The sequence below is a fragment of the Rhinolophus ferrumequinum genome, chromosome 16 (assembly GCF_004115265.2).
Source record: "Rhinolophus ferrumequinum isolate MPI-CBG mRhiFer1 chromosome 16, mRhiFer1_v1.p, whole genome shotgun sequence".
Classification (NCBI taxonomy): Eukaryota; Metazoa; Chordata; class Mammalia; order Chiroptera; family Rhinolophidae; genus Rhinolophus; species Rhinolophus ferrumequinum.
The window spans coordinates 50806582-50822657 of NC_046299.1; the positions used below are offsets into that span (position 1 = coordinate 50806582).

General features: G+C 41.5%; 2 protein-coding genes and 1 pseudogene across 2 annotated transcripts in view; all 3 read right to left on the reverse strand.

The window, feature by feature from the left end:
• Positions 1-100: 100 nt before the first annotated feature.
• Positions 101-1771, reverse strand: MRPS16 (mitochondrial ribosomal protein S16). The gene is made up of 3 exons (XM_033130824.1): positions 1573-1771; positions 835-1095; positions 101-343 (listed from the first exon to the last, which is right to left on the reverse strand). Exons 1-3 carry the CDS (start codon positions 1583-1585, stop codon positions 210-212), a joined length of 408 nt encoding a protein of 135 aa, XP_032986715.1. The 5' UTR covers positions 1586-1771; the 3' UTR covers positions 101-209.
• Positions 1772-2892: 1121 nt separating this feature from the next.
• Positions 2893-16076, reverse strand: part of CFAP70 (cilia and flagella associated protein 70) — a 67150-nt gene continuing 53966 nt past the window's right edge. The window contains 3 exon segments of the mRNA XM_033129735.1: positions 2893-3206; positions 4656-4703; positions 8778-8879. Coding sequence (XP_032985626.1) covers positions 3126-3206; positions 4656-4703; positions 8778-8879 — 231 coding nt within the window. The 3' untranslated portion in view covers positions 2893-3125.
• Positions 7944-8198, reverse strand: LOC117036281 (UPF0729 protein C18orf32 homolog; annotated as a pseudogene).

Genomic DNA, 16076 nt, shown 5'->3' on the forward strand with positions numbered 1-16076 from the left:
GAAGGCTGAAAAAGCTAGTAAGTTCCCAGACCTAGCTCTCTATCAGACAAGAACAAATCTCTCCCTGGGCCCTGCTCAGGCCAGGCCAGAAGAGCATGGGTGACATAGAAAACTCCATTTATTGACCCCTAACTCTAACAAAACTAGGAACTCTGCACAAGCGTTTTAAGAGAACTTTGACCTTGTTGCCACTACTATGCTCACTGGAGTCAGTTCGCTTTTGTTTCTGTAGCCTCTGTTTCTGTTTCCTGAGATGCTAAGAGGACTTCACGTGCCCGTTTCCGTCGCAGCCTCTCAGCATTTGTGATCATCATGGGATGCAGAGGGAAAAAGCCAGAGAGACCTAAAAGCAACAGGATTTTCATTCATTATAACACAGTACAAGCAAACGTTTCCTTGGGAACTCAGCCTCACAGAACTAAGGTCTAACAGAGACCTGACCTAGAGGATGGATTTAAAACATGCTATGCTCTTAACTTGCCAAACTGTCTAACCTCTTCCCCCAATTCCCTCCCCTCCATTCACTGCAAGGAGACAACAGATGTTGTCAACGTCCTAACACTATTTTCCTTAGTTGAAATAAAGATAAACTGGCAGATGGCCATTCAAGACACGCTATTCCCATTTTTAATATAAAATCCTAGTCACCCAAAAAGTCTCATGAAGAAGTCCACAAAAGGGGTCTCCAGATTTAAAAGGGCAATTAGATCACAACTTCACTTCTCACTCCAGTTCTGAGAAGCCTGGAGGTAATGAAAATCATTCATTCTCAACACCCTGGAACTGACTTCAATTTAAAATTCCCTCAATGAAGTATGGCTACAGCCGAGTTACCCAGAAGCTTTTCCACAGGTTTAGAGAGGTGGGCTCCACAGCCGATCCAATGTCGGATCCGGTCCAGGTTGAGAGCAACGAGTTTCTCTCCATGACTGTTGGGCAGTGGATCATAGGAGCCCAGCTGCTCCACGAAACGACCATCCCTGGGACACTTGTTATGAGCAGCCACGATGCGATAGAAAGGCCGGTTAGTACAGCCTCCCAGGGCAAGACGAATGGTTAAGTGGCCTCCACGGTAGGCCTTGCAGAGGACAGTAGCTGTAGAAAAATAGTGGTTAAGACACAAGAACCGAGGGCACAAAATGGGCAAAATGAGGTAGATGAAACAATCTCCTTCCTCCAGTGAAATGTCCTTATTTCCAATTAATTCTTGTCAATCTGGTTGAGATATCATCTTTGCAAAGAGGAGGCTTTGCGAAACTCCTCTTACGCACTCCATTCAGAGAAATAACTTCCTCCCCATTCCCGAGTGCACTCAGCACAGGCTTGACATTTACTAGCTGTGACCAGATGAGAGCCTCAGCTGCTTCATCTATCCAATGAATGCCACTAACCTCACTGGGTTTCAGGGAGGATTAAGTGAGAAACATTGAGGGGACACTCAACGTAAGGCAGTGTGGCTGTGTCAGGTTGGGGTAGCCTCCAGCTGGCCTAGGCAAGCCCTGCTCCACACGGTCCCACACGCCCCACAGCCCCCGCGACCTCCTGGGTGGTCTCTCGGGGCCCCTCACTCACTGAGCTGGACCATGGTGCAGCCGGCGTGCGCTGAGGCCCATGCGCAACTCGCGGCGCCTCGGGGCTTCCCGCCGCCCGCAAGGATCAGCTCTACCAGCTCGGGCGGGGCGGAGGACGGACGCGACAGGTCAACCCTGCCGAAAAGCGGGCCTCACCCCAAGGCAAACCAATGCCAAGCGCCTCATTGCCGGAAGCGAATGGTCCACTCGCCCCGCCCTTTCCGCCCCTGCATTTCCCGTAACGCAACACGGCGAAACGTAACGTATTTTACTTAAACTGCAGCAATAAAGGCGCGCTGCGATTTGCGTATAAAGGGAGTGGCAATGCGTGCGGAATCATGTGGGTGTTCCGGTCCCTACTGGCCTGTGAGCTCCTGGTAGAGTGACAAGTGTTGGGAGTATCCCGGGAGCGGCTAAGAGAAGCGCTAAAAGTGCTCCACAAATCCATCCTTACAGCAAACGTTGAGTACTTGTTAGGGCCAAGGTGCAGTGCTGAGAACGCAGAGGTGAAAGAGATCTGTCCCTTCCCGCAGGAAGTTCACAGTCTAGTGGGGAGACTGAGAGGTTACACCAGAATAACTAGAGGGATCATTACACAGTCCTGGGGAAGAAGAAAAGACGAGCCTGATAACTTATTTAGCAGGACGACTTCATAAAAGGGGTTATGGGCCGAGACTAGAAAAGGCCTATAAATGCTGTAGAGTTTCTTTTATTCTTCTGTGTTTACTAATATGCCTCTCACCTTCCTTCCTATTCTCTCCACATCCTCTTTTAAAAAATAGAGGGGGAGCCTTTATTCCTGGTTTTGCTGTGCAGTGATCCAGGAGGACAGGAGTGACGTATGGTTCTTTTGTCATCTTTAGCCCTAAAATAACATCCTCAGTTGTGAGTTTTGCATCTGTTATAGGGTGATGGGCTATTCACGGAGCCCTTGTGCTTTAGATCCCCGTGGGTAAGATACCCGTGGTTAGACGGAGTCAGTACTCCCACCTTCAGCAAAGACCTCTTTGTGTAGCTTCTCTGTTCACCGTTGGATCCAAAGGCCTGGCCACAATTAACATGCTCTTTATCCTAATACAGGGACCCTGCATAGCTTTCTTCCTTCAGTTCCACCTTAGAAAATGATGCCTTAACTCCCACGTTCCAGTGAGTGAACCTGGCCACGGACCTTAGCAGTTGGCTTCCTACAGGAGTGATCCTGATAAGCTTTCTCCAGAAACCCTAATAATGAACCCACTATATCTTAATTATAAATATACATATATGTACATATATTTATATTCTTATCTTTCCCTCAGTATACCTTAGCCCCAGAACCACACTGACGAATTTTGAATCTCTTGTTTCCATTTTGTATTGTCATCCACTTTACTGTCAACCAGTAAAACAACCAGTAACATAGCCATCCAGTAAGATAGCCAATGGAAATAAATGAATGGGTTTCTGTTTATGGTAAAGACTTCTTTGTTCTCCATCGCCAGCTCTCATATGGTGAAGCATCCACGGTTTAATTTCTCAGAATCCCAAACAGAAGATTCTTCAGCTGGAAGGATGTTAGAAAGATGGATTGCCAAAGCCAACAGTCTCCTGTAACATGTGGATCTCTGCAAGCAGAGCCTCATCTTTCAATTTCAGCTGCAAGACAGGAAGGAAGGGGACACGTCATACCTGATATATCTATGTGGAGACCCTTCATTTGTGGGGCCACAGCTAAAGAACATAGTTCCTTGGAATGGAATTGACTACATTCCCTACTGCATGGTAACTCCATTAAAAGACCTCAACATTGTGCTGGTTACATTGATATGTTCACTTTATGAAAATATATCAAGTGGTCTGAACATTCACAATTTATGCATTTTTTAATAAAGTTACTTTAATAAAGTAACATTTTTTAATAAAGTTTATTTTTAAAAGATTCACATTATCACCCAATGTATCTTGAGTAATGTATACTATTCCCATTTGGCAAATGACAGAAGTGAATCAAATATACCAGATTGAACTTAATTTTAGAATCTAGCAGTGTAGTAGAGACATCTAGTTGCCTACTGAATACCCTCTCTCTCTTTTAAAACTAAGTAAATCTTCATTTCTTTTCAGCACCGCAATGCAGCCAGCTAAAAAGCCACATTTCCTGCTTCGCTTGCAATTAGGGGCAGTCTTATGACCAATGTGGCCAATGATATGCAAGTAAAAGTCACTGCTCTTTAAAGGAAGGTGATATAGCTAGCATGACCCTTTTGTCCTTTCCCCCTTTTGTTCCTTATTGTGCCTGAAACATGGATATGATGGCTGGAGCTAAAATGGCTGTCCTTAACTATGAGGGATGGAAACTATGCGATGGTTGTTGAAGCAGAAAGACAGAGGTTGTATCTCTGATGACATTGTGGAGTGGTAGTACCAGTCCTGGACTCTTCATTAGATGAGAAAAATAAAACTCATTTGTTTAAGCCACTGTCTTTCTAGTCAGATTACTTATAATTCATAACAGATAGAATAGACTAAGGATTGGCAAACCACAGCTCAACAGCCAAATCCAGCACTCTGTCTGTTTCTGTAAGCAAAGTTTTATTTGAAACACAACCACCACATTCATTTGTTTATGTCCTGCCTATGGCTGCTTTTTTCACTACAAGGGCAGAGTGTAGTAGTTGCAATAGAGACTGTTTGGCCCACAAAGACCTAAAATATTTCTTGTTTTTCCCTTTAAGAAAAAGTTTGTTGACTCCTGGACTAGACCAACACCTTCATTTCACACATGAGGAAAAGGAGGCCCAGAGAGGTTAATACAGTAAGTTAATGGCAAAACTAGGACCATAATTCAGTTCTACTGACTCCCAGGCCATCTGTCTTTCCATTAAACCATATTCTCCAAAGACGTATAAAAAAGATCCCCCATGGTACTATGTGGGTTAGGATTCCAAACCCAGCAGCCCCATGATAACGGCACAATGGTAAGAAAAGCCTCTAGAAAAATATTCACATCATGAAATGCTGTACAGTCCTGAATTAAGCCAGCACCTTGTTCCTGGTTTCCCAGCCCCCGTACAGTGCAGACAAACAGAAGCATCTGCATCATACCTTCATTGTGTATTTGTAGGCTTGCTCAGCTTCCAGCTGCCGGCCAGCCTGAAAAAAAGAGAAGCAGCTGGTGATGATATAAACATTATGGTGGGAAAGTACTTGTCCTGCTTCACCTTTGAATTCAAAGTTTCTTAACTAAGAAGGTTATATATATGGTATGATAAAAAAAAATATGGTGACTGTTTAATAAAAAAATTATTACAGGAAAAGGCATATTGCCATTAATCCCACTCAAAATACTCTCTATGCTTCAAACACACTGATCCAATTCTTCTTGTCACTTTCTGAAGCAGTTCTGGAAGTCCTCTTTTGTGAGTCTTTAGTTGCGCTGTTGTGGCTGCCTCATTTGATGTTCTGAATCAATTCAAAACATTTACCTTTCATGGTCATTTTGACTTTGGGGAAGAGCCAGAAGTTGCACGGTACCAGATCCAGTGAATAAGATGGATGAGGACACACCATAATGTTTTTATTTGACAGAAATTGCCATATATGAGAAGCAATGTGTGACACGGCGCCTTTTCATTGTGATAAAAAAAAAGTACCAGGAATGCTGCTGCCGAGTGCCATCCAACAGAAAGGCAGGGAACTTCAATACAGGAAGTGGCGCATCGAACCTTAATGACAGCGTGTGACAACTTTCAACTCGTTGGGTGCAACCTGTTGGGTGTGAGCTATAGTTGAGAGACGGTGTGTTTTACAGTTTGCTGTAAATCATCTTCCATCATGACAAAGCTCCACGTCACACATCACCTCTGGTATATGGCAATTTATCAAATAAAAACATTATGGTGTGTCCTCATCCACCTTATTCACCAGATCTAGTACCATGTGACTTCTGGCTCTTCCCCAAAGTCAAAATGATTCAGGACATCGAGGCAGAAGTGACAGCACAACTAAAGACACGAAAGAGGACTTCCAGAACTGCTTCAGAAAGTGGCAAGAACAATGGGATAAGTGTGTTCAAAGCAAGGGGAAGTATTTGGAGGGGGATTAATGGCAATGTGTCTTTTACTTTAATACATTTTTTAAATTTAAACATTCACCATATTGTTTGATCACACCTCGTATACTCCTTTTTTTGATTATCCTTTCTTTCGGTGTCCTTGCTTTCTCTTTACTATTTTCATAATTTAAATGATTAATTCATTGATTTTACCACCCTCTTTTCTAATATATGTGTTTAAGGCTATAAATTACCCTCTCTATATTGCTTTAATTGTATCCCATAGTTCCAATATATAATAGCTTTCTTTTTATTCAGTCCCATTTCAATTACCTACTAAAGTGTAACAAACCACTCCAAAATGTAATGGTTTAACAGACAATTTATTATTTCTCATAATTCTATGGGCAATCGTAGCCATTCTTCTTTTTCCTGGGATCACTCATGTCATCTGACAATTTGGTTAGGGCTGGAGGAGCCAAGATGGCCTCACTCAAAGAGTGAGGTTAGCTGTTGGCTGGGGTGCTTCAGTTCTCCTCCAGGTGGACTTTGAGCCTCCTATAGGCTAAACTGTGCTTTTAACCCATGGTGTTTCCAGAGTTTGAGAGAGAAATGCAATAGCTGCAAGACTTTTAAAGGACTAGTTTCTAAGAACTCACATAATGTCATTTCCATCATAGTCTACTGATCAAAGTAAGTCACCAGTACAGCTTAGATTGCAGGGTAGAGAGAAACGAGAAGGAAACTCCATATCTTGATGAGTGATAACATCATATTGCAAAGGGTGTGGACATGAAAGCATAATCAAATGGGGGCTATTATTGTAAAAATCTACCAAATGGCCTGTTTTAGTCTTCTACTGCTGTGTAACAAATTACCACAAATTCGTGGCTTAAAACAAAACCCATTTATCATCTCACAGTTTCCACTGGTCAGAAGTTGGCATGGCTCAACTGGGTCTCTGCTTAGGATCTCACAAAGCCAAAATCCAGGTGTTAGCAGGGCTGGGTTCTTATCTGGAATCGACTTGCAAGCTCATCCTGGTTGTTGGCAGAATTCAGTTCCTTGTATTTGCAGGATGGAGGTCTCCATTTTCTGCATGGCTGTGACTCTGAGAAGGGAGTGCTTTCAGCTTCTGCAGGCTACCCACATTCCTTGACATCTGGTCCCTCTCCATCTTTAAGCCAGCAATTGTGTGTTGAATCTTTCTTCTGCTTTGAATCTCTCTTACTTCCCTTCACAGCAGTATCTATATTAGTGTCTGATGGAATTATCTTGGGAGGTCATCTTCAGAATTCTACCTACCACAAAAAATTGTCTTATGATTTTCTCTTTGATCCATGAATTAATTACAAGCCTGTTTTTAAGTTTACAAATGTATGAGTCTTGGGGTCTATCTTTCCTTTGTCAATTTGTAATTTTATTGTGGTGTCATCTATATATATTTGTTGAATCTCTCTTTGTGTTTAGCATATGGTCAACTCTTATGAATAACTCATTTGTGCTTGAAAAGAATATGTATTCCTTAATTGTTAAGTGCAGAGTTCTATATTGGTATTTGAACTCAACCTTGTTTTATTCAAATCTTACATATCCTTAATTTTTTTCCTATTAGAGCTATCAGTTTCTAAGGGAAGTGTATTAAAATCTTCCATTTTCACACTTTTAGTTTGAAGAAAAAAGTGAGGCCTAGCAAGTTTAAGTGACTTACCCAGTATCCCATAGCTAGTTGTGACAGAGCTGGGGTAAGAATGTAGGTATGTCTTGTATTGATATTCAAGAGAAAATTCAGTAATTTTTATTTTGTTCATTTCTCTTACATTCACAATACCTCCTGTCAGTTTGGTGTCATATTGGCCAATGGAAAAGGGAGGGCCAATCTCATTATTCCCAATCTGATTTTAGGCTGACGTGAGTTATTTAAGCAAGTTATTTAATTACGGGAGAGTTATTTTCTATAGGTAAAGCAGTTATCACAAGCTCCCACAATACCCCCCACCTAATTTCCCATCTATATCAAGGATAAGCACCCTTCACCAGCAGTTCAAAAGGAAGGAAGTATTCAGAAAGCCTAGTATATCATCTCCTTCACTAGTCTTTGACCTTGTTTCATATTCTGATACAATAGCACTTCCATTAAAAAAAATTATTTTTTTGAAATGAAAAAGGAACTCAGGAATGAGGTCGTTAAATATAACTAAATACATTTTAAATGTAAATGCCATGTATTTCCTGATTAGTATCAGGTAAATATCTAAACTATCGATCCCAAATTCTGGTCTCAGAAAAAAAGTCAGAGACAATTACAAAGAAGATGCTTCATAGTATTAGGTCCATTTTTAAAACAATAGAATCTCTTGGGAAAATTGCTTTAGTCTATCAGAGATATCTGTTGGTCCTTTTGTTTGTAATCCATTTATATCTGTAGACTTATAGGCTACTTTCCCTTTATTTTTATACCTGGAGTCTTATATAGCTTTTCTAGGCCATATACGACTTACAAAGGGGGAAATTAGAGGGTATATATATGGCTCCAGGAATTTTTTGTAGATTCAGAGCAGAATTGGAATGACCATACAGGGAATGCTTACCATTGTCCCAGGCAGGAATTATTGTCCTAAACATGAGAGCACAGGCAGGTGGGAAGAGGCACCCAGGAGGGCAGAAGGAAAACTACTCACTGCCCCCAAGTCTAATCTGCCTTCCCACTGCACGGTCAGTCACTGCCCTTACACAGCTCCCCATTAAGCGTTCATTACCCCAACCCTAGACCAGGTTCTGATCCCTACATCCTCCTTCATCTTGAGGCAAGCCAGGCATTGGGCTGGGCCTGGGGATCATAGCAGGAGTCTACCCACCCACCCCAGAACCCCTGGCCAGCAGTTAGCCCTGGCCTACCCCACTCCCACTCACCCATGACCACTAAGGCCAAATGTCTCACTCCCATTTTTAGAATCTCCTTTCCAGATAAACACACCTGAGTATATGATTTGTAAGCACATTCCAAGTAGAGGCTTCTCAGACTCAGCCACTCCTTCATTTATATAACCAAATCTGAAGCTCATCAAACCTCAACTATCATGCGTTAATGGCCATGCTGCTATCTTTTGCTTTACTTGGTCCTTCACCTGTTTTCCCTGAAAAAGCATTGTGCAAGGATAGTAAACACTCACTTTCAGGCTGACCAGAGCCAGATATGCCCATACTTCAGCATTGTAGTTGTTCAATGCATTGGCTTCAGAGAGAGCATCCTCTGCCTCCGTGATCTCCTCCAGCTTGACAAAAAAGAAGACATGTGAGTTGTTAAATCAATATAGTTGTCACGTAAGCCAGCTGGAGTCATCTACGCTGAAAACACTATGTCCAAATAACATTAGTGTATATGACCATACCAATAGCTCCCAACTTTATTATTATTATTATTTTATTTTTTTAGCAGCAGAACTCTTTCTTCAAACAAAATCTTATGTGGTGGCCCACTATCTGAACCAGTTAAAAGTGGAACTACTCTGATTAAAAAGCCAGGTAGGGGAATCTGGAATCCTGCCTGCGGGCTCTCTTCCTCCTTCTCTCTACAGTAGTCCCAAGGGCATCCACAAACCACCAAGCTGCAGGTGCCAGGGTCGGAAGGTCAGAAGCATCACTGTCATGTTTGCATCATCCAGTGATTTTCCCATACGCACTAGGCTATCAGATACATTTGTAGTTTCTTCCTTGACATTGTGCATCCCTTTCTTAAGGTTAAAGTCCTATGAACATGTCAAAATACTATTGCTCAGAAAACTTCCTTTCCCTTAAAATTAGTTATTAACAGCATAATTTTGAGCAATCAATATAATATTCAGAGACTCCAGGGTGCTCCCTGAGCTCTGGTAACATGGATATCATTGCTGCTTTCTAAAACTGTGAGTTTACTTTGTAAAATCTTCCAAAAGGCCCTCCTCTTCTAATAAAGTAGCTCTTCATTTTTTTCTCTTTTAGAAAATCGTGGGTTTCTAGGCTCGAGACAATATGAAGAATGGTTTTTCAGCAATGCCCATACTTTGACCTATGCTTTAAATGTCTCTGAGATATTGATTCATTATTCAGCCTGTATTTGCTAAGGATTACTCTGTGTCAGGCAGTATGCAAGATACTGCGAATAAAAAGATAAAATAGAACAGCTTCCCTCAAAGAGTTCATTGACAGATACGTTTTTTAAAACAAAAGAAAAAAAAACCTCAAACACATAAATAGTTCCAATACAGACTAAACATTTCTATAATGAAAGCATATGTGTGATCTAGTGGAGAGACGAAGGAAAATAATAAAAATTCTACCCTGAGATTAAAGGATGGCCTCTGAAAAGCAACATTGTTAAAGTAAATCTTGAAAGAAAAATAGGAGTTTGTTATCTGTACAAAGTAAAGAAAAATAAAAGCAATTATATAAAGGCATGGAGGCATAAGATAGTATGACACGATCCAGAAACTCTTAAGTCTGCCTGTGTAGCTGAAGAAAGAGAGAGAGAGAAGGGAAAATAAACAAAGTAATAAGACTAAAGCGTTTAGCAGAGACCAGATCATATATATTCATTCAAAGGAATCTGGATTTTATTCTGAAGCAAGGGGTAGTCATTGAGGGTTTAAGTAGGGGAGTAACATTGTATTTGCATATTTTAAAGACCATGTTGACAACAATGTGGGAAATGAATTGGGGGAGGACAGGAGACCATCCTAGCAGATAAAGAGGGGATGAGACTTGAATTAGAGCAGTAAAAATAGGTATGGAGAGTAGACAATAGACTCAAGAGACATTTAGAAGACTAAATCAATAGGATATTTGATGCCTAGATAAAAAATAACAGGAGAAGTAGACTAGGATAGCTTTTAGGTCTCTAACCTGATTGATTGAGATCATCATAACCCCATTCACCAAGACAGGAAATACAGGAGAAGGTATAAGCTTAAGGAATGTGAGAATCCTTCAGAGATAAGTTAGGTTGTATTTTGGACATATACATTTTGAGGTAGCTAGGGAACCACCAAATGGAGCTGTCCATTATACTGTTTGATATAAGGGTCAGGACAAGAAAAGTATTACGAACTCAAGCTTTAAGATCCCTTAGGGCACAAGTGGTAGTGAAGATCACTGGGGTAGAAGATATTTTTAGGGAGAATAAATAAGGTGACAGGAGAATAAGGCTGACTACCGAACCCAGGGGACCCAACAATTATGGTGGTAAAAGACTAGGAGCCAGCAAAAAAGGCTAAGAATGAGATATCAGAGAGTAAGGTGCAGAACTGGAAGAATGTGAATGCATTATTGTGGAAGTCAAGGGAAAAGAAGGCTTCAATTAACAGGTTCTATCCATGTTTTTGCAAATGGTAAGATTTTATTCTTTTTATGGCAGAGTAATGCTCCACTGTACTAATGTACCACAATTTCTTTATCCAATCATCTATTAATGGATATTTCAGTTGTTTCCGTATCTCTGACTTCTGTCAGAGAAGCTTCAGCAAAGTGAAATTCACCTAATTTCAATGAAGGGAAGGGTAAATGGGACCTGTGGAATTAACAGATAATTCACAAATAAAGAAATACGTTGGAGAGAGGGTCCAAGATGGCAGATTAGATAAACGCTATGCCTACTGCACCCCAGGATCACACCAAAACTACAAATAAATTATAGAACAATCAGCCTCAAGAATCATCTGAAGACTAGCTGAAAAGAACCCGTATAACTAAGGATATAAAGAAGAGGCCATATCAAGACTGGTAGGAGGGGCAGAGATGCGAAATGGGCTGACCCCAAGCCCATAGATCGTGGTTGAACCCCAAGAGAGACACCTCGGTAGCAGAGGTCCCCCAGAAGAGGGAAGAGTCCCAGCCCCACACTAGGCTTCCCAGTCCAGGGGTTCTGTGTTGGGAAGAGGAGTTCCCACAACATCTGGTAGTGAGAATCAGCAAGGACTCTCTGCCCATCCCAGTGAGACAGAAGGCACCCTCTTAAAGGGCTCGCACAAAGACTCACTCACTTGCAAACACTCACCTGGTCTCCGGGGGAGAGGTGGCAACTGGCAAGGTGCTGGAGACATACGGAGAAAGACTGAGTTGTGCAGCTGCAAGGTGAGAGCTGGAGGCAGAGGAGCCATTATCCCTGTGTGGAGCCTGCCTCATGTGTAGCCTATCTTTTCTATGTTGAGCCCTCTCCCGAAGGGCCAAATCTAAGACTGCATTGGTCTGGTAAAATTCATGAATGGACACCACCTTGGTGATACCCTGGGTTCCCGTCCCACACAGCTATTACTGCATCGCCCAGGACACTCTCGACTGCTGAGAGGCCAGCCCTCTACAGAAGCCTTTTACAGCAGTGGAAGGCCTGCGGTAGCCCAGCGAACTTTTGGTGGTGGGAAGTGACCCAAAATCTGGGACCCTGCCCCACCCAGCTAGAGCTGCATTGTCAAAGGCACTCTCAACACCATATCAACTAGCCCAGCCCACGCAGCTAAGGAGGCTCTTTCAACAGCTGAGCCTTACAGGAAGTCAGCAGGTAGCAACAGGCCTCTCTTAGGTGGCTCTCAGGGAACTGCAGGCCTAAGTGAGTGGTGGCTGGCCATAGTGTTCTCAGAGTGTTTTTGTGAAGTGATCATGGGCCCAGCACTGGTGCAAGAACCAAAACTGTATTAACTTTGTAAAACCCACTGCCACACCCCGCAGCTCCCTGGAACCCCACCCTGCACACCTAGAGCTGCATTGACAGGGGCACTCTCAGTGCCTGGGTGGCCAGACCTGCCCCACAAGCCATGGAAGCCTTTTACAACACTGGAGCACCTGCAGCAGCCCAGGGAACTTTTGGTGGTGAGCAGTGACCTAAAACCTGTACCGCAGCCCCTCTTGGGCAACTCTCGGGGATTTGTGAACCTGAGGTGAGCAGTGGCTGGCTGTGGTGTTCTCAGAGCATTTTGTGAAGTGGTCACAGGTGGGGCACTGGCTCAAGAAGTGAATCTGCATTAACCTTCTGCAAAACCACTGGCCATGCTTCATGACTCCCTGGGACCCCGCCTCACCCAGCTAGGACTGCATCGCCAAAGGCACTCTCAAAACCAGGTCAATTAGCCTGGCCCTCGAAGCTAAGGAGGCTCTTTCAATGGCTGAGCCTTATGGGCAGCTGGCAGGTGGTATCAGAGAAATACAAATAAAAAGCACAGTCAGATACCACCTCACTCCTGTCAGAATGGCCATCATCAATAAATCAACAAACAACAAGTGTTAGGGAGGATGTGGAGAAAAGGAACCTTCTTGCACTGTTGGTGGCATTGCAAACTTGTGCAGCCACTATGAAAATCAGTATGGAGGTTCCTCAGAAAATTAAAAATAGAACTCCTTATGACCCAGCACATTCTACTCCTCAGAAAGAAATCCAAAACACTAATTTGAAAAAATATATGCAACCCTATAATTACCACAGTGCTATTCACAATAGCCAAGATATGGAAACACCAAAATGCCCATTAATAGACGATTAGATAAAGAAATTATGGCACCTTTATACAATGGAGTATTACTCTGCCATAAAAAGAATGAAATTTTACCATTTGCAACAGCAAGAATGAACCTAGAGGATATTATGCTAAGTGAAATAGGTCAGACTGAGAAAGACAAATACTGTATAATTTCATTTACATGTGTAATCTACCGTGTTTCCCCGAAATAAAACCTAGCCGGGACAATCAGCTCTAATGCATCCTTTGGAGCAAAAATTAATATAAGACCTGGTCTTATTTTACTATAAGACCAGGTATAATATAATATAATATAATGTCATATAATATAATATAATACCCAGCCTTATATTAATTTTTGCTCCAAAAGACGCATTAGAGCTGATTGTCTGGCTAGGTCTTATTTTCAGGGGATCACGGTAAAGACCAGAATAAATGAACAAACAAAACAGAAACAGATTCATGGATACAGAGAGCAAATTGATGGTTGTTACATTGTCACGTCCTGCGCGACCAGGGTTGTGGGGAGCGAGGGATGGGCGGCGCAGGGTTAAGAAAAGAAAGTAGCCATGAATAGAGTGAAGCGGGTCCAAGGTGCTGCAGCCTCAAGGACTGGCTCCAAATCGGACCTACGCATAGTTTTTATTAGTTAGGTGAGGATAAAGCTTGTCAATCTCAAGATCTGTGAATCCTATACATTATAATAGAAAACTGATTCAAGCCAATCACCCTTGCCTGAAGTCTCAGGATGTATGTACTTCCCCAAGGACAAAACCTATATGCATATAAATAGATGGAGAGCACATCACTGAATCACTTCCCTTGCAGGTTGTGAGAAGGAATACAGCCACAGAGGGCAGAGGCTCTCCTTAGCAGGGGAAGGTGGGGGACTGTGGCCACCTCTATGAACCCTGGGTTCTCCTGTTAGTCTCCACTCGACTGCACCTGGCTTGAGTTGCCCCCCCCCAGGGGGAATCTTACTCGTCATTGGCTGACCAGCCCTCTTTCTGGGGCCAAACAGGGAGACATAAGGTGCAAGCACAAAGGTGAAGCAAAGTCCCTGAAAGGATCCGTCTCACAGACTCTCCTTTCTTTAGGGAAGGTACAAGAAGATAGACGGGTAGGCTGTTGCGTGGCAACACTAGATTGGCAGGGGGGTTGGGGAGATGGGTTGAGAAAAGTAAGGGATTAGGAAGTTCAAATCGGTAGTCACAAATAGTCACGGGGATGTGAAATACAGTATGGGGAATATAGTCAATAATGTTGTAAAAACTATGTACGGTGTCAGATGGGTACCAGACTTATGAGGGATCATTTCATAACATTATATTAATGTCCTAACCACTTGCCGCTTACTCCTCAACTAACAATACATATTGAATGTCAACTATAACTCATATATATGTATAAATATCTAAATATAAATATAAATAATAGTCACAAGGATTGTAAGTTACAGCATAGGGAATACAGTCAGTGGTATTATAATAATTCTATATGGCTGTCAGATGGGTTTAGTAAGAGACTTATTGGGGTTATCACTTTTGTAGGGTGTGTAAATGTCTAAGCATTATTGTTTTGTACACCTTGAAACCAATTTAAAAGAAATATGTCTATAACATGATTTTCACCTCATAGTGATAAATGCAAATTAAGATACCTAACAAATTGCAGATCAAAAAATTTTTTTAAAGATTACCTATAAAATTAGCAAGTGATTTATACCCATTTTTGCTCAGGTAACAGGAAACTGACTCATACCTGCTGGAAGAGTATAAATCAGTATTACTAGCCTTTCTTAGAAGGCAAATGACACTATAATTTAAAGAATTTTTTCTACATTCTATAAGAATGTATCTTAAGGAAATAATAAGAATTAAGCACAGAGATTTATGTCCCAGAATGTTTATCTCAGCTTTATTTATAATAGCATACTTCTAGAAAGTAAGGACATGTCTAATAATAATGATTAGTCAAATAAATTATGGTGTATCCACAGATAGGTATAGTATGACTAAAACATTGATGGTGGCAGACATTACTTGGACATCTTAGTAGTAGGGCTTAACTCAAGATTTTTTGGTTCTGTTTTTTTTTTTTTTTTTTAGTTTCTATCTCAACGAGACTTTTTTACACTACTCACAACAAATAGAAGCATGACTTACCTGATAGTTGTCTAGTTTTTGTACTTTCGACAGTACTGTCAAGTTTCTAACAGCTACAAATGTTTACATCCTTCTGGGAAGTGGAGCAGGGGGCACATGGCTTATGTGTAAGTGATCATATGTCACAATTGGCCTGGGACAGTCTCTGTGTCCCAGTGTAATTATTAATAGCACCGTTTTTATTCTCAGAAGCGTCCTGGTTTGCATGATAAATTACACAATCACCTTATTTATGCATCCAAACTAGGGCACACCATGCAACCATCAAAACTCATGTTTAGACTATTTAGTGATGTGAGAAGACACCAATGCTATATTGTTAGGTAGAAAAAAGTTTAAAAAGCAGTAAATATATTATTTTTAATTTTATACATTAAAATTGTTTTCATATATGTATGAAAAAAGACTGGAGAAAAATGCGTTCAAAAATAAGTGATAGGATTATGGCTACTTTTGTGTTTTCTTCATATTTTGTATCTTCTAAATCTTCTATAATGAACACATTATCACCTTGTGGTTAAAAAAACAGCAATGAGGAAGAGGAGACAAGACATGTAGCCAACTATCTTGCTTAAAGGGTAGCAACCAGGAAGGTGGTGGTTGTTATCGCTGTTGTTCAATAAGAAGGGGGAAATGTATGGGGAAAGAGATGATTGAGAAGGAAAGGTTAAAATTTTTAATCATAGAGAAAGAAAAAATTAAGAAAGTAGTAGGTATTAGGAGAAAAAGTGAGAGATGGAATCAAGAATACACATAAAAAAAATAGAAAGAACAGCAGGATGCATGTTTCTGTCAAAGATTAGAAGAAAGGTGGGAAGGATGA